The 25,326-nt window shown below is 51.1% G+C and overlaps 1 protein-coding gene across 2 annotated transcripts in view; it reads left to right on the top strand.

Moving 5' to 3' along the window:
* SH3BP5 (SH3 domain binding protein 5) overlaps positions 1 to 25,326 on the top strand; it is a 71,307-nt gene that overhangs the window by 44,142 nt on the left and 1,839 nt on the right. For both annotated transcript variants that reach the window (XM_014859462.3, XM_014859461.3), the window contains exons 4-8: positions 13,378 to 13,542; positions 21,089 to 21,219; positions 22,527 to 22,569; positions 23,171 to 23,390; positions 24,929 to 25,189. In XM_014859462.3, coding sequence (XP_014714948.1) covers positions 13,378 to 13,542; positions 21,089 to 21,219; positions 22,527 to 22,569; positions 23,171 to 23,390; positions 24,929 to 25,189 — 820 coding nt within the window. The remainder of the gene's footprint in view (positions 1 to 13,377; positions 13,543 to 21,088; positions 21,220 to 22,526; positions 22,570 to 23,170; positions 23,391 to 24,928; positions 25,190 to 25,326) is intronic.

Consider the following 25,326-nt stretch of genomic DNA (forward strand, 5'->3'; position numbering starts at 1 on the left):
GGCAGCCTCTTGGGAGTGAAGCCCAGCAGTTGTGCGAGGCGCTGGCTCCTGGGAGACCAGTCCTGACCGACGTAAGGAAGCTCTCCGATGGAGAAGCTTCTTTTGTGGATCCCAGCCTGGCAGGGAAGGGGCCATCAACAGAGACTCCCTTCTATCATTTCTTCTGAGTATTTCTTGTCTCAGAGGCATGAGGAATCTTAATGACTTTGAGCCCATTTATTTTAATCATGTTAGAAAGCAGTCTCCAGATGGAGACGAGCGAGCCCAGGATTAGCTCATGGAAGTTTGGCATGTGGCACATCCAGCCGAGCGGGCAGGTGGTGAGCACGGGTGGATACTCTGGTCTGCTCTGGCTGCCCCTTTTCTCTGAGCTTGGAGAATGAGCCTCCCTATGATGTGCTTATGGATGTCTCTCTGATATTGGTTGTCCTCATAACCTTAGATTAGTTTCCTCATGGTCTGAATGTGATTTGAAGGAGTTGGGGATTATTGTTTTGGGAGTGGTGGGTGGCTCCTGAACTACAGACTGTTAGTCTTCCTATGTCAGCAGAGCGTGTTCATGACCTTCCTTAGCAAAATGGTATGTGGGAGCCAGGGATGGAGAATGTAACGACTGTGCCTAGGAGAGTGGCTTTGGATGGGCCCGTGTGTTCATCTCTGTGCTGGGCATTGCAGGTGATAAAGTATAAACTACAGTCCCTGTCCTCTAGAAGCTTTTGTTCTGTAAACTCTCATGTGCTCAACTGCTATTGGGCAGTGCAGGACGATCTTTGAATGAGTTCTCTATCAGGTGTTGAGAAATTTATCAATGGGCATTCAGAAGGCAGGGAACCTATAAGTCCTAGAAGAATAGGACTGTTCATTCCAAAGAAGAGGCTGTGGGATGACAAGAACTCCTTTTTTTTGGCTTATGAGGTGTCATAAGAAAGAAGATATGATTATTCAACAAATGAGTCCAACATGCTGTAGTGGAAAAAGAATTCACAGAAGATGGGGTATTTGAGATGAGTTTTGAAGGATGAGTAGGAGTTTCCTAGGTGGAGAGGAGGGAGAAGGGTATGTGTTGCTGGCAGAGGGAATGGCACATACAAGAGTGAGGAGTGCTGAAGGAATGGTGAGTGGTTGGGCCTCACTGGGTGGATGGGAAGTGTGAACCTGTCTGTGGCCCAATTTTGTTGGGGAGTAGAAGGAGTGTTAGGGGAGTGACAGACCTCAGAGATGTGCTTCAGAAAGATTATCAGGTATCTTAAATGCAATCGTGTGAGATTAAATTTATGCCATATGGAGTTTTTTTTAAATTAAAATTTTTTTTTTTTTTTGCTGAGGAAGCTTTGCCCTGAACTAACATCCTTGGCCAATCTTCCTCTTTTTGTATGTGAGCCACCACCACAGCATGACTGCTGACAGACAAGTGGTGTAGATTTGTGCCTGGGCATTGAAGCCAGGCTGCTGAAGCAGAGCACACTGAACTTAACTGCTCAGCTGTTGGGGCGGGCCCCCTATGGACTTTAAATTGGCCATGTGAGATTGGAAGCTGGGAGAGCAGTTAGAAAGCTTTTAAAATAGTCCAGATCAGAACCAATGCTGGAAAAATCTGCGGTTTCCTTAGAGCCCATTGGTTCCTGGGCTCAGAGCTGGGGGTGGGGGAGGTTGGGCAGGGCTCATCAAGCCTTAGGGTTCTCTACAGAGAGAGTGTGGTGGCCAGAGGGCTCGGCAGAGTGGGTGCGCAGATGGGGCGTGGAGAGAGCTTATCCACTGAGGGCCGCCCAGTGGGTTCTGTGGTTTCTCCTCAGCATCTAGAGAGTCAGTCTTGTAAGCTTCACCAAAGGAGAAGTGGAAATGATAAAGGGCCCCGTGTTTGTGCTTTTCCTCTCCAGCTCACTGGAGTCAGGGGGCCTGGGTTTGTGTCTAGGTCTCCTTTCTCTCTAGCCTGGTGAAACTAGTTGGACTAGTTCCTTAACATCAGTTTCTTTGGGTGTAAAATGGGTGCAGCAGGGCTGTAGGCTGGATTCCATAGGCGGATACCTGGGACGCTGTAGCGGTTTAATAAACACCCCCACCCCGCTTCCCCGTAGCCTCCCTCCCTCAGGGCAGCAGAAGTCGGGTGCAGGGAGGGGCCTGCAGTTCTGTTTGGCCCTCCTTGAAAGTGCTTTCTGCTGATAATGTGCTTTGTCATCGTAAGTGGGTGTATTTTTTTTTCCTTCTCTGTCTCTGCCAAGGCCAGAGAAAGAGCCAAGGGCTTTAAATCACCGCAGAAGCGACCAAGGTTAGAGATGAGAAACTTCTGGACAGCTGAGTGGTTTGGCCACTAGCAGGCTGTTGGGGCCAGTGTTGAACCCTCATATTTTCGATGCGTCTTATCTAAAGACTGCAGCGTGGACTGTGAGGGACCCGGAGGCCTTCCGGTCTTGTAAACCTGTCTCTTGCTTGCCTGACATTTTGAATCTTTACTTCCCCTCATTGGCAATCCTACGAGTATTTTTTGGGTTTTGTTTCATTTATTTATTTATTGAGTTTAAATTTTGTCTTTAGTGAGGAGACTTTTGGCAGATATCTTTGGGTTTTCTGTTCTAGTGAGTAGCATTTTCTTGAGTTTTGTGATTCTGTGGCAGGTAAATAGCAGAAGTGATAACCGAAGAACCGAAGCCTTCAAAAAATGGGGGTTTTTTTCCACCACTTTTTATTATGAAATGTTTCAAGTACACACAAAAGTAGGGAGAATTATCAATGAACCCCCACATACCCATCGCCAGCGTCAGTGATTGTTAGCATCCTGCCAATCCTGTTCCATCTGCCCTCCCCTGTATTTTCTCATTTTAAAGCTGTTCACAGGTATCATTTCACCCCACCCATAAATATTTAAGTATTTATCTCTAACAGTAAGAACCTTTAAAGGATCACATTTTCACACCTAATAAAATTAATAATCGTTCTGTTAATATCATCTAGTGCCCAGTTCTTTTTCAGATGTCCGTAGCTGTTTTAAAAAATGTGTTTTTATGATGGTTTAAAGCACTTGACTGGCAACGGTATTATATTTTGAATTGATAGATAGTGTGGACCTCCCTATACAGCAATAGAGATGAGAGCAAAAGCAAAGTAACTCAGTGGTTAACTCCCCTGCCGGTTGACTATTTGCCCATGTTTGAGCCAGACACTGTTCTAGAACCTGGCGTTGTAGTCTGCTGCAATTATGTATCTTCAGTCCTGGAACTGAGGCTCCCTGGGAGTTAACAGAGGCCTTGGCATTCCAATCTGAGAAGTCTAGTGACTTGTTCAAGGTTTGTAGACCCAAGACAATGGTCGTTGTTGGTGCCAGGAATATACCCTGTGGCTCTTAGTTCTCTGGACGCAGTGCCTGCCTCACGGTGGCCCGATTGTTGTGGTCAGTCAATGCCAGTTCAGTGCAGGGCACTGGAATATTTTTTTTGTTGGCATTACGGTGTGTTAAGAGCTGGAGTCCCTGGGGTTGGAGAGCTACAAGGGGGCCCGTCTGTCTACATGGTGCTGGTGGGAGCATCCCTCTGGAGAGCAGTCCCTGGAGGTATTGGCAGCTCCACTTACAGTCCCCAGGTAAAGAGGGCTATGTCTGCAGAGGCAGAACCAGGGGTGAGGGCCAACTGGGCCCCTGGCTCCTGCATGGAGAGGAAGGAGAGAAGTCGAGGATGAGGGAAGGGGATCAGAGCTTTGCCAAGGGTGTTTGATGCCATCAGGTCCTTGACTTCCTGGCTATGGCTACGGCTACAGGGAGGGAGATGCTATTCCCAGTTCTGGCATCCCATTTCTTTATACACCACCTCTTCGTTCCTATGTTCCATGCTCCTCATGGGAAACCAGCAGCTACTCATTAGCTGCAAGGGACCATCATGAGGCGTAATTGCAGAGCGCGTGGATTCTCCCCGTGTGCAGTAGTCCAGTTCTCCCGTGCCCTGTGGCGTAAAGCAGCGCTCTCCACTCCTTCCAGATGTCGGGCAGTCCTGCTGTGGCCTGGGTCTGCACTGTATATCTCATGGAAGGAGGAAGTGGCTTCCCTGATGGGCATGTGTGTCTTTCTGACCTTGAGACTGAGACACTGATGCTTCATGTGTCCTGGGAATGACGGTGTGGGACCAAGGCAGAGACAGAAGATGGATGTGAGTGGACTTGCAGAGAGAAAGGTACAGCCCTGCTGGATTTGGGGAGCCCTTCACAGCAGAGGAACTCTCCGAGTTAGCACACATTTGAAGAATTTAGAGATGGGTTATGTGGTGTGTATGTTGTGGGGCAGAGAGAGTGAGAGTCTGATGTTGGGGGTGGATGTGTGGCTAGTGGGGTGTAAGGGAAAGTGGCCTGGATTGGGGTTGGTGGATACCCAGACGTGTCCCTTTGAGCGGACCATCTTACTTGTTAGGCTCTTGAATTTTCATGTATAAAATAAAATGGTTGTTCTACATTATTTCCATCTCGTTGAGCTCAAAGACTCTGATTTGATCCTGTGGGCCAGGGGTCTAGGGTTGTGGTGGCTCCCAGGGTGCTGTTCAGTCTCGTGGGTCTTGACCTTGGGCATGCTGCTGTCCTCAGCCTCAGGCCCCTGCCTCAAGCCTGGCCCTGGCCTCTTGCCAGTTTGCCATCCTGTAAGCTGGTGGAATGCTGCTCCGGGCCCAATCAGCACGAGGGTGTGAGAGCCAGAAGCCCAAGGAGGAATGTGGGTGTTGCCCTTCTGGCTGGGGTCGGTGGGGAAAGGCTTGACATCTGTTGTGACCCTGCAGCAACAGGCGGGATTGGGGGCCTTGGGGCCTGCAAGGGATGTGCTGCTGCTCCCTGAGACCCTGCTGTGCTTGGCTGGCAGGCCATGTAAGCCACCAGTAATTGTGAAGGGGTAGGAGTTTGTAAGGGGGCCAGAGACATCAGCTGGCTGACCAACTTGACATGCTGATTTGGGCTAAGTAGTGCCCTGTGCCCTGGGCAAGTACGAGGCTGGGACCTTCTCCTGCCAGCAGCTTTTAGCTGAATTGGGGAGATTCTGTAGGGTGACATATGGTGCCAACCCAAGGCAGAGGGACAAGTGCCATATGAGTGGAATGGAAGCCCTTCGGTGTGGTTTGGATGTGTGTGCCTGTGTCCAGAGAAGAGATGAAGATGAGCAGAGGTGGACTCGATCCTGGAGGACCCCCCCGGAAGCCCCGGGGGTCAGATCCACCCTGGCAGTCGGAGGCCCTGGATGACCAGGGTGAGTAAGGATCGTCTTGCCAGAAACCAGAGCACAGTATCCTACTGGGTACCAGGTACCCTCAAGGTTCCTTTATTACAGATTTTTCAATATATGATTATTTATGACACAGAGCAGGAAATGATGTTGTTTCGATGAGCACAAATCAGAGATTATGGACAATAGCCGAGACCTTTTGCCAGCCTTCCTTTCAGCGTTTGCACAGTATCTAGGTGAGCCTGTCCAACAGAACTTTCCGTGGTATGGGAAATGTTCTATAGCTGCACTGGCCAATATGGGAGCCACTAGTGTGGCTAGTGCAACTGAGAAACTGAAATTTTAATTTACTTAATTGTAATTAATTTAAATGTAAATAGCCACATGTGCTAGTGGCTGGTTGTTAGGCAATGCAGTTCTAGAAAATCATAAGTAGGGAATTGCAAATGATAATAGTTTTTTCTATTTAAATTTTTATTATAGAAAATTTCAAATATTTACAAAGTAGAGAGAATAGTATGGTGGAGCCCCATATACTCTTCACCCAGCTTCTACAGTCATGAGCCCATGGCCAATCTTATTTCATTTTTACCCTCCCTCCCTCCCTCCACCCTCTCTCCCAGTGCTCCCTTCTCACTTCCAGCTGTATTATTTTGAAGCAGATAAGAGCTTTTTAACTTTTATTTTTAAACGGCTCATTTTTAACCTCAGGACAGAGCAAAACTATTTGACCTTGATTTTCTAATCCTTTGAGGTTCTTTTGACACTGTAATATATTAAAGAGCTTTGTGGCCTGTCCCCTGAGACAGCTGCAGGGCCTATCTTATATCTCTTAAGACCGTTTGTGGTTTTCTCATGTTTCTTATAAGTACACAACAGGGATCTTCTGTTTAATTTGTAATATATATTGTTTAATATATTATACAATTTAATATTAACTGATAATGGCTTAAACTGTACATGGTAACATTTGGGACTGAGTAAAAGTTGATGTCCCACGTGTTCAACAAATTTTTGTATCTGAAAAAAATTGATCCAGGAAAATTGAGTTTGAAAGAAATAATGAAAAGCTCCATGTCACAAGCTATACTTAGTAAAGTTTGATATGGATGAAACTGCTCAATGGATCCAATCTATTGATTTGAAATAAAAAAGAACTGATCCCAGTGAAAATAATTTTGACTAAATAAAAATGAAAAAAATTAGAAACATTGAATATGAAAAATGATCAAGGAACTAAGTGGGCTTAATGGAATTTTTTCTAGAAAATCCTTTTAAATGAAAATATATCGATTCTGGGATAATTTGGATTGAAATGTTTGTATCCAGGGGTGGGCCCTGTGGCTGAGTGGTTAAGTTCATGCGTACCACTTCAATGGCCTGGGGTTCGCTGGTTTGGATCCCGGATGTGGACCTACACAACGCTCATCAAGCCATGCTGTCGTGGCATCCCACATGGAAGATCTAGAAGGACTTACAACTAGGATATACAACTATGGGCTGGGGCTTTGGGGAGAAAAACAAACAAAAAGAGGAAGATTGGCAACAGATGGTAGCTCAGGGCCAATCATCCTCACCAAAGCAAAACAAAATTATTTGTATCCAAAACATCCTTAGGGGCAAAATGGCATCATCCCATTTCTGGACACTCTTCAGTTAACCTCAGAGAAAAGTTTGAAAGGGGTGTGGAGGGGCAGGAAGTTTTCGGAATTGAAAGGCTCAGACTATCTGGCCACTGCCCATCTTGCGATTGCTCAGAATACAGGCAGAAAACTTGAGCTTGAAGAAAACTGAGAACAGATGCCTTTTCTACTGTCCACTTTGATGTTCCTCCTGGACGTCCCTCCCTCGTCGAGGCCAGCAGAGATTTTTGGTCACGCTTCCAAAAGTTTTTGATCTTCCTCAGATGGCTTGGAAAGGAATCTGGGACTTTTCTTCATGAGTTATAAAGAGGCAAGGACAGGGGCTGGCCCCGTGGCCGAGTGGTTAAGTTCGCGCGCTCCGCTGCAGGCGGCCCAGTGTTTCGTTAGTTCGAATCCTGGGCGCGGACATGGCACTGCTCATCAGACCACGCTGAGGCAGCGTCCCACATGCCACAACTAGAAGAACCCACAACGAAGAATACACAACTATGTACCGGGGGGCTTTGGGGAGAAAAAGGAAAAAATAAAAAAAATCTTAAAAAAAAAAAAAAAAAAAGAGGCAAGGACAAAGTTGTATCAAGTTTGGGGAAAAAAACCCCAAAAATGCAAGGACAGTGGCCTTCCTGCCAATTTTTGCCCAATGCAGCAGGGACCTTGCCCTGAGCCCCGCCGATGGGGACCATCCTGGCCAAGGCCTCTCTGTGGTTTCAGTGGGCACATCCCTCTCCTCAGTGCTCGACTGCCCCACGTGGCCTGAAGGGCCATTGCTGACCTCACACTCGGCAGCCTCTGCTTCACCCCAGGCTGGTGACTCTCCGTTCTCTTTGGAAGGCAGTGGGGCACTCCTATCTTCCCTTTCATGACCGGGTGTCCAGGGGTATCCGAAAACCTCTCGATGCTCCATAACTGCTCAATCAAGGGCTGGGAGGTGCCTGCACATTGAGCCTACGCGTTCCTAAGTAAACCCCAGAGAATCCCTTTGGGTTTGAATTGCTGACGGCCCGTAGAAGGGAGTGGGGAAAGCAATCACGAGGGCCGGTGCCCTGAATGGGTGTGTGGTCTTGATAGATGGAGAAATCTTGGCTTCCCCACGCATCTCTGTGTCTCATTCAACCTCCTCGCTCCCCTGTGGGTGGGATCCAAGTTGTTCCCAGGAGCACGTGAGGTGGGGTGTAGGAGAGGGTAAGCTCAGAGAGCTTTTAGGATCGATTTCTAGACCCCACTGCCCGCACCCTGGCTGCTGACTGCGTGAGCTCAGCTCTTCCAGCAGCGGGCTGTCCTCCCCATTCCTCGCTCGCACTCTGCAGAACGAACACCACAACCTCCTTGGCGGCCGACATCTTTCTCCCCTGCGCCCCCGCCCCGCCCCCATCTGTTTAGCCGTGGCCAGTGTGGCCTTGATTAGGGTGGAGTGAGGCTCTTTGTCCAGAGTTGGTAGCCCCAGCAGGTGATATTTAATAGAAGTTTAGAACGAAGGCTCTGGGTCAGGGTTTGACTCTTGACCCCACCCTTGGTAGCTGTGTGATCTTGGGCAATTTATTTAACCTTTCTGAGCATTGATCTCCTTTATAAAGTAGGGATGCTAATTGGACTGACCTTGTAGGGTAATTTTGAGATTTAAGTGAGGTACTGTTCTCAGAACACACATTATCTGATGCAGGAAAAATGCTCACCGAGTAGCTTCTATGATGGTTGTCTTCATTGTCATCTGTATCCACACTCATGGGTTTATTAGTGGCCGCGTACTGGATGAGTCTTGTCTTGCAAGCTTTCTCTGGAGGCTGGGGTCTTGGAGCTAGCCCCAGCCGGAGCACGACTTTGGGCAGCCAAGTGACAAGACCCCTTTCCTTTTCTGTTTTGGTACCTAACTGGCTGGCATATGAGCAACACCTTCATGAGTCACAGGTCGGGGCGGCAATCCTGCAGACAGATTGAGTTCCCATCTCATCTTTGGCCCCTTCACAGCTCTTGCCGGGTATTAGTTATGGTCATACTGTCCATTTGTCCAGTGATTGTGTCACTGCCAAAGTTACCCAGGTGGGCAGACGCTGCTGGTAGAGCAGAACTAGTCCCAATAGGGTTCACAGGCTCTGCTTCCCTGGCTCTGGCGGGCCACTAAATGGCTGTGTTACATTCAGCAAGTTGACTCTCTTCTCTGAGCCCTCCTTTGAAAAATGAAGGGCTTGAACTGGATGGCCTGTAAACTTCCTTGAAGCTTTGCTGCATCCAATGCACATGTCTGGATGCTCTTGTTCCTTCCTGAGAGGGATTATGGGCTGGAGTGGAAGTTGAGTCAGACCGCCGTGACTGTAGCCTCTCCTTTTTCCTGGCAGCCTCGACAATGGCGGACCTCTCTACTCCCCACTCCTTTGTTGAAGACATCGGAACACCCCCGCATTTCTGAGGGCTTCACAGTCACAGCCGGCCAGCCAGGCTTTAATGAAGGTCACTTGTCAAATTCATTCATGAGCAGCCTTTGAAAATGCTCTCGGTAGAGCCGTTTCCATGAAAGCCGTTAGTATCCATGAGTCATGAAGATAGTTAACGTTTTTCCTGTGTTGCATCTCACAGCTCAAACCTGGCTCCACGAACATTTTCCTCTTTGGTACTGTTACAACCAGAGCCTCAACTCTCTCGTTTGCTCACTGGTTTTCTCTGTTAGGAGAAAACTGCCATGTGACTTGTGCACACCAGGGCCCTGTGAATGTAGGGCCCTTGTTCAAATAATGTATTATTACCAGGGCCTGGGTCCTCTGTGAGAGTTTGAAGGTAAAACTTTGTTGGTTGTGCCAAGGATTTCTAGGTATCGTCTTTTATACCATGGTGAGAACCAGGTGGCCAGCTCTCTTTGGGGCTGCTCCATTGGCCTCTGATTTTGGAGGGCATGTGTCCTGTTGTGACACTGGGGAGCGCTCTCGGAGTTAAGCCCTCCTCAGTTAGAGATGTGGGTAAACTCTTTGATGCCTCCTTTATGTCTGTGGCCAGTCTGGTGCCTGGTACCCTCTCCTTGGAGGAATCTTCCCCAGCACACCTGGGACAGATCACTGTCTCTCTTCCCTACATTCCCATAGCACGTTATACCTCTGTCACTGTCACAACCTGTCTTGTACTGGAGTCTTAATGAACATCTCCGTTTTCTAGACTGAGTCGGACCCCTGATTTTGGTGTGGGCCCCCTCCTCTCCGGAACAGCCTCCAGGAGGTACTCCATCGACGGCGAATGGACTACATCCCACTAGTGCGGGTGTGGTGGGATGCTCCCTCGCCTTGTGTGTGTGCCTGCCTGGTTCTTCCTCGTGTATGTCATTCTAGAAAATGTTTTATGAAATGTCTTGGAGGAGGCCATGAGCTTTAGGGTTCTTTAGGAAGCCCCCAAAGTTCGGTTCCTTGGGCTTAGTAGTAGTGAAATGGGCTACGACTGGCTGGAAGGAATCTGAGGGATGTTTGACCCGTCTACACTGGCCTGTGATAGTCATTTCTAGCAGGTTTGCAGAATAGCCCAGCTGTGTAGAGGGGAAGATGTGGTATCATTTCTGTTCAGATTTGGCTGAGTTTAACAGCAAACCCTCCAAATAACACTGGCTTTACTTTTTCTGTCCTGTAAAAAGTGACGGGGTCCAGGACAGGCACCTAACTTACTGTTCTGTTCCTCCATCTTTAGCGAGTTGCCTGATGATCCAAAATGGCTGTTGAAGCACCAGCCATTGTATTACTATCACAGATGCAAAGACAAAGGAGTCCTGGAGGTCTCACTCCACGTGCATTTACATCTCACTAGCTGGAAGTTACTAACAGGGGCATTAGCTGTAGTGTCGGCTGGGAAGTAGGGCCTTCAGCTGGCACGTTCCCTCACCCTGAGACGTAAAGGCTCTTTTACCAAGAAAGATGGAGAGAATAGACCGAGGGGGTGCAGGACAGATGCCCAACACTTACTTGAATGAATGAGTAAGTGGGTAATTGATGGAGAGATGCCCCCTGGTTGCTGTGGGTTAAGTGTGGAGCCAACCATTAATTTAGTAGGAGCCGTGATATGACAGGGCAGGCATGGTTTCTGATCCTACCCCACAGGAGGGACAGAACCTCACGGAAACTTCAGGAACTCACCAGGAGCTTGGGAGAGAGCAGGTTCTTCTGCAAGACCTCTTCAGATGGCTTCCTGTCTTCCATCTCTGTAGAGATCGGGCTCCCTTATTTGGAACTCATGAGAGCCCGTGAGGAGTCCTGGGCCCGGGGTGCAGCTGCCACGGTTTAGAAGGTCCCCACGAGAGCTGCTTCTTTGGTTTGAAGAAAAGCTTCCTTCAAGCAGGGAAACCTGGGGGAAGAGAGTTGACTCTTAAATGGTGCTGAATTGAAACATTAAAGTTTCCTAAAAACCAAAACCAAATACAAATCCCATTTTAGGAAATATTCGAATCCTGGGGGATTAATTGTCTGCTGGTGTTGGTTGGAAACCTGTAGGTAGTGGTCTGTGGTGCGGGATGGGGACAGCTGTGAAGTGACAGGCCCTGTGCTGCTGCCCTTTCCCTGCAGCAAGTCTGGGCAGCTGGAGGCCCCCACGAGGCTGTCCCCACCAGGGGGAACCGTGGGTGGGCCGGGGTAGGGGGAGGGCGCGAGGTCTGGAATGGTGAGTTATGTTGCCCAGAGCATGTTGCGCTGTGGCGTTTCTTCCCAGTGGGTGGCTCGGTTCTCTAGAGGGTGGGCCCCTTGTCCCCATTGTGTGGCTGAGGCCCCTGAGTGGCTGCGTGGTCCGGGGCACTTAGAGAGCAGACGGGTCCCTGGGCCACTTAGGCTGAAGCCTTCATTCAAGGCCTCCACTCTCGATTCCTTTTGAAAACTTCCATGGGAGACTTGGTCAGGCCTCCTGCACGTCCTGTGAGTCTCATAACGCTGCTTCCTCCTGGCCCCCATCAAGCCTTCGTTTCCAAATCGTCCCCATCCTTCATCCTCACTTCGGGATCATCCTCCTTTACGAAGCCATCCTCGATTCTCTCTGCTGGAAGGAATGTCTCCCCCACATCCCCTTATGATACAGAGTTCCCTTCCTCCCGTGGCACTCTGTTGCATGGCATCGTATGACAGACTTCTGAACGTCTGCTCTGTGCCCACTTCAGCATCCTGACCAGATTGTCCTCGCCTGGAGGGTCGGTCTGTAGTGCAGTACTCCTTCACCGATCCCTGAATGATGGAGGGTGGCAACCATGGGGTCACAGAGCTGTTCCTTGTCCTGGGGGCTGCTGTGCTCCAAGTCTCATTTTGTTCCCCTAACCGTCTTCGAAAAGTGTCCTCATCCTGTGGTTGCTGAAGACTTCCTCTCAGTCATGTGAGACTTGCTCTGGAGATGGGTGGGGGCCCTGTTGTTCCCCTCCCCTCGCCCCGAGTCCCAGGGGCTGCCCCGTGGGTGTCCCCAGGCTTATGTAACTGACGTGGGGACTGGTTAACCGAGGTGGGTGGGTAGGATGCGGCTCAGGCCAGCGTTTAGCAATGGCTCGCTCGTGCTCTGGTGGGGAATTCAAGAAGGGAGTTCACAGTGGTGACCGAGGGTTGTGTTGTTGATTTCTGATGCCATCACATGGCCCATTCTTGGGGGAGGTGTGTTTACTGTCCCAAAGAGGGAGAACGTGAATCAACTATGTAATGTAAAATTTTCTAGTAGTCACTGTAAAAAAGTAAAAAGAAACAGGTGAAATTAATTTTAATAAGATATCTTGTTTAACTCAGTGTATCAAAAATATTATCATTTCATCATCAATATAAAAATGTATGAGATAGTTCACATTCTTTTTTTGTAGTAAGTCTTTAAACTTTGGGGTGTTTTACACTAAATTTGGATTAATGACATTTCAAGTGTTCAGTGGCCACACGTGGCTGGTGGCTGTCTGACGTATGTTCAGCTACAGTTTGTGTTGATTCTCCCACTTGATGTTCCTTCAAAGCAGGGACTATGTTGTGAAAGTTCGGTCCTTCTGTCGCTGGTGTGGCAAGTGTGAATTGAGTAGGGGCCTGACTGGCAGAGTGACAGCCCTGGGGTGGGACTCTGGAGTCTGGTCACAGCTTTGCTTCTGACCAGCTTTCTGAGTTTAAGGAAGACTCGGTGCTCTCGGAGCCACAGTTCCCACCTAGTCAATGAAGCTGTTGGACTGTGATCTCTGGGGCCTTTCTGGTCTGACATGTCATGAATCGAGCCATGGATCTGGGCAGGGATGGTGCTGGGGATCCCTGTCCACCTTGGCATCATTAGTGAAGGCCACGGTTGGCCATACCTGTCACACAAGGGGCTGGTTTGCCGTCTCTGACTCTGACTGAGAGCTGGCGTGTTTATCTGGCCCGCTGGGTTCCAGACTATGAAGATCGTCCATTCATCCGTCTGGTGCCCTTCACCCATCCAGCATTTTCAAGGGCCTGCAGGTGCCAGGCCTGTTCCCGGGGTGAAAAGGTAGTGATGGACAGGGCATGTCTCCGCCCTCCGGTTGGTCATCTTTTGGAGGGTGTGATGGGCCAGCAGGAGCTCCTGCCATTTCCTGAGGCCTCATGAGGGTTCTTTCTCACACAGGCTCAGCTGGAAGCTCAGAAAGCCACACAGGACTTCCAGAGGGCCACAGAGGTGCTACGTGCTGCCAAGGAAACCATCTCCCTGGCTGAGCAGCGGCTGCTGGAGGATGACAAGCGGCAGTTCGACTCGGCCTGGCAGGAGATGCTGAATCACGCCACTCAGAGGGTATGAGTCATGGCTGTGTGTGCCTGTGAGGGGTGTGCCTGCACTTGCGCGCGTGTCTGTGTGCGTGTGGGCGTCTGCATCAGGGCAGGCTGTGTACCTGTGGGTGGGGTGTGGGAGCGTTCTGCACCTCCCCGTTGTCCGTCTGATCCAGACTCCCTGCTGATTCTGGTGAGCTCTGTGTGTGCTGGTTTCCCCAAGCAGAGGAAACAGACTCTCAGGCACGTTACCTAAAAACGCTCTCTGAAAGTCACAGGTTGTCCTCTCCGTGGGGCACATCAGCGAGGCCTGGGACTAAGCCATCCTCAGGGATGACAGTTGCCCAGGGCCGGGTATAGCTGCTCCTTCCCTGTGCTCCTTGGTGCTTGTCTGGTTCAGACCATCCCTGAAGGTCTTGCCTGTGGACTGGGCTTCTCAGAGGACCGGGTGGTGCTGGGGGCTTGGCCCAGGTTACAGTCCCAGGCAGAAGGCCTTGATTAACAGCCTCCAACCGTGCTGGGCCTGGACTTAGGTTGTGTGTGCTGGCGGCGGGAAGACGGGGGCCAAGGTGGGGGAGACCAGAATCCAGTGGGCACGCAGGCCTGGCCTGCAGGCTGGGCGGGGATTTGGGGAGCCAGCATGAAGACAGGAAGTGAGCTGTGTATGACCTCTACCCAGCTTTGACTCCTGGGTTTTAAGCCATTATGGTTTGGCTCTTTGCCAGCTCCCACGACCTCCTCTCCGCCCACAATGCTCAGAATCAGAAGTGGTGGGACAGCTTCTTGGCTCAGTTGGAATTGTCACCTCCACCTAACACCTAACTCTACTGGGTTTCCTGGGAGTCATGCAGAATGTTCTGGACCCCTCCCTCCTTCTCCAGGCTGATTCGCTGCAGGGTGGTGGGTGAGCTGACATGTGGCTTCAACAGCTCCAACTGAGGTCTTGGATGGGGGAGTGACGTAGAAGGGTTGGGGGCTGCAACCCTGGCCTTGACTCCTTGAGAGGCTGCCTGTGGGGCTGGAAGAGAAAGTCAGGATTAATGTCTGCAACCTGTCCCTTTTCAATGTCACCTGCCACCGTGGCTCAAGTCCTGGGGGACCTGATAATTAAAGATGGCCTTGTGCTTCCTTAAATAGAAAGTCTGACACACAAATGACTTCGAGAGTCAAATCCGCATTGGCTTTACACCTGCTCCCCATGAAGCCTGAGGCGCCCTGCTGGTCTGTGTGTGGCCTTGGGCCTCCTGCCCCCTAGTGGACACGATGCTTGGAGAGCCGAACTTGGGCTGCTTTCCTGGGTCAGCTGGTGAAACACCAAGCAGAGGTTGGAAATCTTGGAAATTTGTAAGCCACAGCCTGACAGAGGTGAAAAGGACCAAAAAAAAAAAGAGTAGCTCCTTCTAAGAAGTTAGCTGAAGGTGGCCTTCCTTTTTTGCCCTCCTTCCACCCCGACTGGAGATCTAAATTAGCCTGTAAGAATCATTTCTTTAAAAAACAAAACAAAACATGTTTCTTCTTCTTCTTTTTAATCTGTTTTTTAAACCCTGGGGCTCTCGTGGATGATGAGTGGCCGGTCAAGGGGAGATGTCCCCAGATGACCCCACATTGCGCAACTCCCAGGGGCACCATTCACACTGTCGTCTTTGGGAATGGTGCTGCCTGGAGTTGTGCAGTGCACAACTTGTGGGGCCGTACAAGATAGCCTTGGGCCTCCTGAGAGCACACGGGGCTTCTTAGGGGCCTGGAGAAGGTTGTCTGATGTGTGGCCTCACTAGGGAAAGGCCTAGACATTTAGGTTTTTGGTCGTGGGAGTCACCACTGCAGATTGGCAGGTGTTCTGGGTCACAGGGCAGGATTTCCACCCTGGGGCTGCTGTTCCTCTTTCCCAGATTCCTTCACAGTTGCATAGGCCTGAAGGGCTGCTCCTTGAGCTGCTGAGGGAGGAGGAGACAGAGCTGGTTGGTGGCACAGCTTTCCCCGACCACATCTTTGCGTCACTGAGAAACTCAGCCTGTGGGGACAGGTGCTCTGAATCTGATGGATGGTGCAGACGCATGTGGGGCTTCGCTGTGAGCCTCCCTGTGGATTCAGTGTTTCCCTGAATGGGGCTCGTGTTGCCTGCTCCTGGAGCCTTGTGGGCCTGGCACGCTCGGCTTGCTGAATGCTAGTCAATGAAGACAGTGAAGGGTCTAGAATACGTCCGCTGCCTTGTCTGACTTCTGGGTATTCCAGGAAGCCTGCTTCTTCAGGAGGAGGGAGCATTGTCTCACCCTCTTCTTCCAAAGACAGTACTATTAAGGGTCTAGAGAAGATCTGGGGCTATCTTAAGGAAGTACAGGGGTTTGGGCTGTATGATCCCCCACCCCAGGCCCAGTGGAAGAAGGGGTCCCCATGTTCCTTGCCCGAGGCCATCAGTGTGTCCCCTTCGTTCCTTTGAGACTTTTGGTCACATTGGGCAGCCATGCTTGGAGCCACGGCTGAAGCCACTGCACTAGGGAACATAAGCGGTGCCAGGAGCCCCAGTATTCTCTGTTCGGCCACATGCAGTGCCACAGACAGGGACAAAGGAACAGTCCTCCACTCAGTGCCGGGGTGAGGGAGGGCTTTGGAAGCCACAGGTAGCATGAGGCAGAGCTGCTGAGCCTGCACGTGAGTGGCCTCCCTGAGGAGCGGGGCCCCGAGTCCTGCTGCTTGTCGCTTAGGGTTTTGGGCAGCAGAGGCCCCTGCAGCCTCGGCCGGTTTATCCTTGAAGCAGCCTTTCTGGGAAGGTGATAGCGGTTCATCCTCTGGGAGGGGAGGCCTGGCGTCTGGGAGGAGGGGCGGACTTTTCCAAAGTCTGCCAAAAGAGACCCATAGAGGAGGAAGAGAATGTGACTCGGAAATGGGGCGGCATCAGCTGCTCATGAACTGGAGCAGGCAGCTGCAGGAGAGGAGAGGACGCAGAGGCGACCTCCCCTCCCAGGGCCTGGCATGGAGACTGGCCGGGTGCCTGGGTGTCTGAGGCCTGGGATGACGCGTGAGGGGCTGTCCAGGCCAGCTTTCCCGACGCTGGTGGGTATGTACCACCCCTCTCCCATGTGGCGGTGAGAAGCCATCGTCTCGGGCTCCCCTAGCCCAGAGGGGCAATAAAAATCAGAAAACAGCCTGAATGAGCTGAGGTTCTGTGGAGACAGTGAAACTGCCTTCCCCGGGGAGAGGGAGGACCCTGATCTTAGCTCCGGGATGTTGGGGATGTCAGCGAGGGTAGAAGGGCCCAAGGAGTGGGGAGGAGTTGAGAAAGCTGGAACAGGAGGTGGAGGAGCCATCTGGGTGGATGTCGGCAGGTGAATTCAGGTCATTCTGCTGGCACGGGACCCTGTGAGTAGGCTGCACCCAGCCCACTGGCACACCTGTTCAGTGCCCGTCAGTGTCGAGGCGGAAAGTATCTGAGTATCCTCCGGGTGCTGCTGTGAGCAGAGGGCCTGTGGCTGAGCAGTGGCCCCAGCTGCCTGCCGCCCTGGGCTCCCAGGAGGGGCCAGTTGGGCACTCCTGGACCCACACCTCTGTCTGTCCTGCTGACCTAGGAGGAGGGGCAGAGGCCTGTGGCTTCTGTAGAATCCTGAGCACAGGCAGCTGCCGCCTGCATGCTTTCTCCAGGGCCCGCTGCCCACTTACCTGCCCAGGGCTTGGTGCCGCGGCTGTCCTGGAGCAGACTCGTCCAGCACCGGTTCTGGCTGCTCAGGTTGACTGGGCCTCAAACCCTGGAATGACACTGGGAGGTGGCCAGTCTTGGGACAGGTCTGAGGGGCAGGATTTCGAGAATCCCAGAAGTGCCCGATTTCTTAGTCCTGTAGGCTGAGGTGGATGCACCCAGAAATTAACAGAGAGCCTGTGGGTCTTCCCCAGGACAGGGTCCCCTCTGGGGAGGAAGTTCTAAACCATCACGAGGGAAGCCAAGACTCTGTTCATGGTGCACAATTATTTTCTTCTGGAGCCTTCCAGCTCCGCGAAATGAGGTGGGATGCTGAGCACTGCTCCCTTTGTTGTCTGTGTGAGTCCTGCATGCTCATCCTGTGGAGATGACAAACGGGGCAGTGGACATGTGGCTAGACCCAAGGAAGAACTGCAGCCTGGGCCAAACCCTCTTCAGCCGCTTCAGAAGTGCTTCCTCCCTTCATATCCGTTATCCCAAATGCCACATGCTGAAGACCCCTCTCCAGCGCCGCCACTGCTGTCAAGCCCCCCTGAGCTGCCATGGCCGTCCTGACAGCCTGGATCCCACGCCGGCTTGAATGATGGTCACAGCTGCTGGCCGTGTCTATACGCTGTGAGGCTGTCAGCCCAGGGTATGGTCTCCTGTATGCTTTGCGCTCACAGTAGGTGCTTAATCAGTGTATGTGGCTCTAAATTGAATGTGATGGTGGTAAGACTGAAGAGCACAGTGCAGAGATGGAGTCCAGATGAAATTGCTGTCAAGCCGGGCTTCGAGGAGGGCACAGCTGGCCCCGGGAGGCCTGGGGCGATGGCAGTGGGCGTCTTGCCCAGGTCTGAATTACACGTGCCTGGTTGGTTGCTCAGTCAAGCCTGCAGCTGCCTTGAGGCCTGTGGGATTTCTTCATTATCACTTCCCTGTGGCTTCAACCTTCTCGGCAGAGCCACCTGCGCCACCATCCTTCCTATCCTCTTTCTTTCTTCCCCTGCACAGCAGCATGCAGCCCATCCTGATTCCAGGCTTCTGATGGAGGGGCTCCTTGGTTGCCTAGGAGATGCAACCAAGGTGACGTGCTTGGTGACTTTTCCCAGGAGGCTGACTTGGGAGTTGGAGCCTGTCTCTCAAGAGCGAGAGACTGCATGTGTGGGGGGCGGGGAAGATTGGGACAGGACATGATGGACATGGCCTGATGGGGGTGAGGCAGGGGACGGCGACATGCCTGCCGCCTCGTCAGTCTTCACTGGCAATATCGCCAAGTGCTTGGAGCTTTCTAAGTGCTTAATTTTGGAAAACCTGTGCTGCTTTTTGCAGACTAGGGGCCGAGATAGAACGAGGGCCTCGGTGCGGCTGGCTAGAACCCCACTTCTTGCAGGGGACTCTTTCTGCAGTAGCCTCAAATCACAGCTTTCATCCTGCATCAGTCAGCCTGTTTCAAATGCTTTCGGACAGCTCCTTAAAGGTGAACGCTGCCTTGAATTCTTTTGTATTGGAACAGGTCACACCCAAGAGGTTGTCTTTGTCTGATAAGCTTGGGGCTTTGAGTTTTTATAAAGGTTACCCTAGGAAATCCTTAAAGCCTAAGATTTAAGACAAGACAGCATCCAAGCATGGGGTGTTTTTCGTGCATTTTGTTTCACTGTGACATCTTTGGTGTTAAAAGTAAAGCAAGAGGATTCTCCCAGCCCTTTGGTCTTGGTCGAGAAGTCATTCAGTGAGCCTGTCACCTCCTGCCAGCTCGGTGCAGGTCCCTCTTCTTTCCCTTCTCTGGCTTTGTTTTCATTCTGTTGTTTTTAAAAGTTATCTCAAACATTGAAACCATTGGTAAAAGATATATATTTTAAAGAAGGTAAAAGCATAATCCTGATAAATATAAAATGTACTCATATCAAAGATTTTATTTCATTAATTAAGGAGGGAACTAATAAGATGTTACAGCTGTTTCAAAGGAGGATTCAAAAAACACTCTCATCTGTGGAAAACCAGGGATGCCGAGATGAATTTACAAACATGCAAAATGGGTCAATATTTACAGGCCAGTCGATAGTCAGATGCGCCTCCACTGGGACACAATCCATCTTCATTTCTAGGGATAAGAATCGTTTGTATTGCTCTCCATTTTCTACAGCTTACGGGGTGGTAAAACAGCTCCAAGACAATGAAAGCCAGAGACAACCTGGAAGGGTCCTCTCGACAGGACACCTGGTAGTTTTTTATGCGCATTTCAAAGTCTTTTATGATTTTTCCCGACACTTTTAAAAATCCTTATTATAAGCCAGTGCAAACAGGAGTGATTCCAGGGCTGACTGGCTGCTACTGGGGCGGATGGTGGGACCTTGGCAGCCTCCTGCCGTGGCTGCTCCTTCAACCTCGCGTTACAGGCACGGTGCCTCCCTAAAATGGTCCTGCTGGGTCTGAGAGGAGGGCCCCCTGGGCTCCTCTCTGATGTTCTTCACGTAAAACAAAGTACGGCTCTCTAGCCTACCCTCGCTTCTGCCTCTCCAGTTCATTTTATAACGCTTACGTGAGTTGTAAGTGGAAGATGGGAAAGAAATTGTGAGCGGCTTATATGGCCTAAACTGCTGTTTATTTCCTTCGTCATCTCTCCTCAAGGCAGTCCTCGTTCTGAGGCTTTTCTTTAGGTAAAGAGGGAGAGAACCAACATTGTCCATGAGTCAGGGAATGCCCGTGAGCTGCTGTGTTTTGGGCCCTTGAGCGCCCTTGGTTGTTGGGATTTTTTTTTTTTTTAATTTTTCCTTCTCCCCAAAGCCCCCCAGTAGATAGTTATGTATTTTAGTTATGGGTCTCTCTAGTTGTGGCATGTGGCACGCCGCCTCAGCATGGCTTGATGAGTGGTGCCATGTCCGCACCCAGGATCCGAAACAGTGAAACCCTGGGCCTCCCAAGCGGAGTGTGTGAACGTAACCACTCGGCCACGGGGCTGGCCCCATGGTTGTTGGGTTTTTAACTTGTTTTTATCAATAGGCTGACCAAAATGTTCCCACCAGAACTCTGACTGGTCTCCTGATCATGAATTTTTGTGAACCTCAAAATCTCTGATATTAATGATTTGATATTTATTTAATTGTTTAAATGTGAAGTTTGATCCTCTGGATCCTGGATTCTTCTATGTCTACCAGCTCATTCAGGACATTTGGGAAAGGGCCAAACAGCTGGACTCATGCCTCCCTTGTTGTCCTGACGCTGGCACGCTGGTTTTGCGAGGTCTCCCAGTTCCTCGCTGTCTGTTCAGTTCCTGCTGGCACTGTTTGCCTCTGAGCCTGCCCCAGGCTGGGAGCAGGAGGAGGCCATGGCGGCTGCTTAGAGCCAGGAGGCCTGAGCACAAGGAAGAGTCAGTGATTGAATCAGAGAATGTTTCCTATTTTTCTCTGATTTTTGTTTTTCCATGTTTTCTTTCCACAGTCATTGCCTCAGACAATTTGGCTGTTTAATCTTACCTGACAAGATTTTTCCAAAGTAGCTTAATAGGGAAAAGTAATCCTCCTCTATTTGGAAGTTAGTTCAATCTTAGTCTGCCCATTAATTTCCTCAAAAAATATATATAGAGATTTTTTTTTTTCCACTGAGGAAGATTAGCCCTGTGTTAACATCTGTTGCCAATCTTCCTCCTTTTTTGCTTGAGGAAGATTAGCCCTGAGCTAACATATGTGTTAGCTCACCACATGTGGGTTGCCGCCACAGCATAGCTGATGAGTGGTGTAGGTTCACACCTGGGATCCGAACCCGTGAACCTGGGCCACTGAACTTAACCACTATGCTGTGGGCTGGCCCCTCAAAGAATATATTTTTTAAATGATATAAGTAATACCCCAATAAGGGACTGTTCTGGGCTTGGCCAGCTGACCTCTGCTGTCATTTGAAGGTCATGGAGGCAGAACAGACCAAGACGAGGAGTGAGCTGGTGCACAAGGAGACGGCGGCCAGGTACAACGCGGCTATGGGCCGCATGCGGCAGCTGGAGAAGAAACTCAAGAGAGCCATCAACAAGTCCAAGTGAGTCTGGGCGTGAGGGCCCCTGGGGCCATGTGGATGTCCTCTTACGCATCTTCTCAACCTTGTATGTGCCATGCATTCCGGGACCCGCCTCCCCAGGGGCCCCTGCCCGGGCTCCCTCTGCCCCACCACTGTTCTACATAACCCCCAGGGGCAGCAGGTGCTGAACGGTCTTCCTGGGAGACATGGAAAAAGGAATTTCAAAAGCAAACCATTACACAGCCTGCTGGCTGGGGCCTGGGGCTGCGCCTTGGGAAACTCAGCTTGTACCCTTGGCTCTGTGGCTGACAGTGTGGACGAGCCTTGCCCCTCAGTTTACCTATCAGCATAATGGAGGGGAGCTGTGTACACAATACACATTCTGTGTGGATCAAGAGTTGATGAAATGTGCAAGACTGGTTGTAATGGAGGTTTTTCCCAAGCTCTTCTCACTACTGCTCATATATTTTTATACAGTAATGATTGTGGGGACAAGTCCCCTGCTTCACTCACAATTGCTGGGCCTCCAAGCAAGAGACAGGACTTGGGATGGCCTAGACCCAACAGCCAGACAGACCGAGAGTTTCATGGAGGGTGAACAGCTCAAGAATAAAGCATCGGTCTGCTCTTATGCTCAGACACCAAAGTTCCTAAAAAGAGCCAGTGTCCTCTGGCTGCCCCACAACCTAGGCGACTAGTAGGATGTTGGCCTTTCTTGTCCTCTCTCTTGCCCATGACCTGTCTGGGTCTGCAGACCATCTGATACCTCTATTCCTGGACAAAGTCCAAGAGGCCCAGCATGAGCCCCTGTCCTTTTGGTGGCCCCACTGTGCTCAGGGCGGGAGGAGTGATGCTTCTCCCTCCCCGCTTCGACCTCAGCAGAGGAAGATGTGTGTTGAGGCAGCGCCTTCTCAGCCCTTATGTGCTATTCATCCTTGGGGAGCCAGTCTCCTTAGGAGAGGAGATCTGGGCCACCATAGCTGCTGGGCACACTGTGTGGACTCGAACAGCCTCCCCAGAGAGGAAAGTGACCCAGGGTTTTGGGGCTCCAGGATATGTGTACATGTGTGTGGGTTCCCCATATCCTGAGATGGGCCTTCTGCAAGCACAGCCCTGGGTGAGCCAGTGGCTCTGACGGGCGTCTGTGTCCATCAGGCCCTGGAGCTGGGAGCAACCCTTCATCTCACAGCCTCATCAGAGTCTAAATCCCTCCAGGCCAAGGATGGCCTGGCCAGCTGTGGCGAATGCTGCTTCCTGTACCCCCTGTGGGGTTTACAGTGGTCACTGTGTTATATCACTCTTAGGGTTTTTCTTCCTGTCTTCCACAGGCCTTATTTTGAACTCAAAGCGAAGTACTACGTGCAGCTTGAGGTACGTGTGGCCTTTGGCTTTGTAGCTGATGGGATTTTCCTGCATTCAAAGCCCCAGTTCTTGTGGCAGCAGGCTTTCAAATGAGGCATTTGCTACAAGAGGAGAGTGGAGAGAGAGACATCCTTGACGGTGTTTTCTGGCCTTGGTTGGGTCCTCAGTGGTCTCTGAATCCTCGAGTCCCTTTCTGTCTTGTACTGGGGCAGTGGGTCTCAGGGTGCTACCAAGGACCGGCAGCATCCCACGGGGCGTGCTGATGCAAGCCCAAGTGTGAGTACCACGGTACGGGGGACCAGATGGTAGACTTGGGGCTCCTGTGTGAGTTTGACACCCCCTGCTGCTTCCCTGTTGGGATTTATTCTGCTGTGATAGTTTCTGGGTACTGGAGTTTGAGTTTGTCGCCTGGACGGGAGCTGGGGGGTGGTGGCTGCTTTTATCTGGTGCAGGGATAGCTGTGATAAGAGGAATCAGGTCCTCGGTCATGTCTTGGGAAGGTCTTTGGAGTGGAGTGATGGGTAGAAAATGTACTTGAAACTGTCTTTCAAAAGCATCGCAAGGCCGGTAGGCGGCCTTTGTTTACCGGGCCTCTCGTTCTCCTGACCAGCAACTGAAGAAGACCGTGGACGACCTGCAGGCCAAACTGGCCCTGGCGAAAGGCGAGTATAAGACAGCCCTGAAGAACCTGGAGATGATCTCAGACGAGATCCACGAGCGGCGGCGTTCCAGCGCCATGGGGCCCCGCGGCTGCGGCGTCGGGGCCGAGGGCAGCAGCACGTCCGTGGAGGACCTGACGGGGGGCAAGCCTGAGCCGGACGCCGTTTCTGGTGAGTTGGGGGCTCGTGCACAAGCAGGAGATGACGCGGCTTGTGTCATCTGCTTCCAGGGCTGTCTCGCCATCATGGAGGAGCCTCAGAGAGTCAGGCAGGCCTGAGGGCTATTTCTGGTGGCTTCCCAGGTTTTGTGGAACACTGTGATCTTCAGAGTCAGGATTCCGTGGTCAAATGAGTCGGGAAAATGTTACACTTTCACTCCTGAGATTGAGTACATCATTCAAGGCTCATAGTTGCTTCTATCTACTGTGTCAAGTGGTGGTTAGGATTACATGAAACAATGCTGGCACCCAGTAAGCACTCTGCAAACGGTGGCCCTCACTGGTGTCTGACTATGGAGAGCTTCCAGGGCCACCTGGAAACGTCGAGGTTTGACGTGATTCCATCTATGTTACAACCTTTCTGGCACTGTTTTTGCACACTTCCCTTCTTCTTCTTTTCTGTGGAATAATCCCTGTTGGCTCTTTCCCAAGCTCCTTTCTCAGGTGTTCTTTAATTCAGTCAACAAACATTTAAGTGCCAGGCCCAAGTAAAGGAAAAGGAAACTATAATTTGAGCATTGATGATGTGTGAGGTACTTTAATATACTTCGTCTCATCAGCTGTGTATGGAAAGGAACATGAAGTTCAGAGAGGTTAAGTAACTGGACCAAGGCTACAAGTAGTAGAGCTAGGATCTGAGTTCAGATCTGAGTGCATTTTCTGTCCCCAGCATTACAGTACTCCTCACTTATGGTGTCCTCTCGTTTATGGTAGGGGATGCCACAAGGCTGTGTTCAAAATGAGGGAGGAGAAAAGAGGAGTAGAAGATAAAAGATCTAATAAGAAGCAGGATTACCTGCAGGCTGAGGGGAAACAGTTAAAGGCTGAAGTGGCTTTCAAACCACAAGAATGACAGGTCTCTGGGCCTCGGCTATGCTGGTCCACAAGATAAGTGAGGCACAAGCTACGGAGCACTGTAAAGGAATGTTGTTCTTTCCCAGCAAATAGTGATCTAGGTGGGCCTGAGTGTGTCCTTTATGAGATCAGAAGTCACCTGGAAGATAAAGGTCCCAACAGATACTCCCCGCAGGGCTGTTTCTTCCAGCAGCTCCTGTTCTACTGCGGAAGAAGACAGCCCTTGAGTCTGACAGGCTTTGTTCAGGATGCGTTACAAGGGGCCGGCCCTCTTGCTGCGGACGTGTGTTTCTGTTTGGGGACTGGAGCGGAGAAAGCCCCTGATCTGAGGCTGCGTTCATCTTCCGCCGTTACACAGTGTCTGGTGACACTGACTTCTAGGGCAGGGACTAGAACCTTATTGTAAAGACACTGGATATCCATGGATGCAACTGCTTCCCTCCCAGCTGCCGTACTGTCTGGTCAAGCAGGCTTGGAGGGTCATGTTCCTTTTATTAGGGGCCCACGGTGGCAGGGATTCTGCCGTCCCCATGCCGTGTCCCACTGCCTGCCAGCAGCAAACACTTCTGGAGGTGTTTAAGGAACTAGGTTCCTCTGTGTCCAACCCTGTGTGACTGGTGTTCTCTCTCATCCTAGTGGCCTCTGAGGCCTTTGAAGATGACAACTGCAGCAACTTTGTGTCTGAAGATGACTCAGAAACCCAGTCTGTGTCCAGCTTTAGTTCAGGACCAACGAGCCCATCCGAGATGCCCGACCGATTCCCTGCGGTCGCGAGGCCTGGGAGCCTGGATCTGCCAAGCCCCGTGTCCCTGTCAGAGTTTGGGCTGATGTTCCCGGTGTTGGGCCCTCGAAGCGAATGCAGTGGGGCCTCCTCCCCTGAGTGTGAGGTAGAACGAGGTGAGTCGCAGCCCTCTCACCAGTAGTGCCTGTCCCGGATAACTCGCTGCCTTTGCAGCCAGATCTCTGCACTGTTCTAGACCTTGGCTGGGTCTTGGAGCCCCCAGCGCTGCGTTACTGGGTCTCTGTGAATGTGC

This window comes from Equus asinus, chromosome 21, assembly GCF_041296235.1.
Source record: "Equus asinus isolate D_3611 breed Donkey chromosome 21, EquAss-T2T_v2, whole genome shotgun sequence".
NCBI lineage: Eukaryota > Metazoa > Chordata > Mammalia > Perissodactyla > Equidae > Equus > Equus asinus.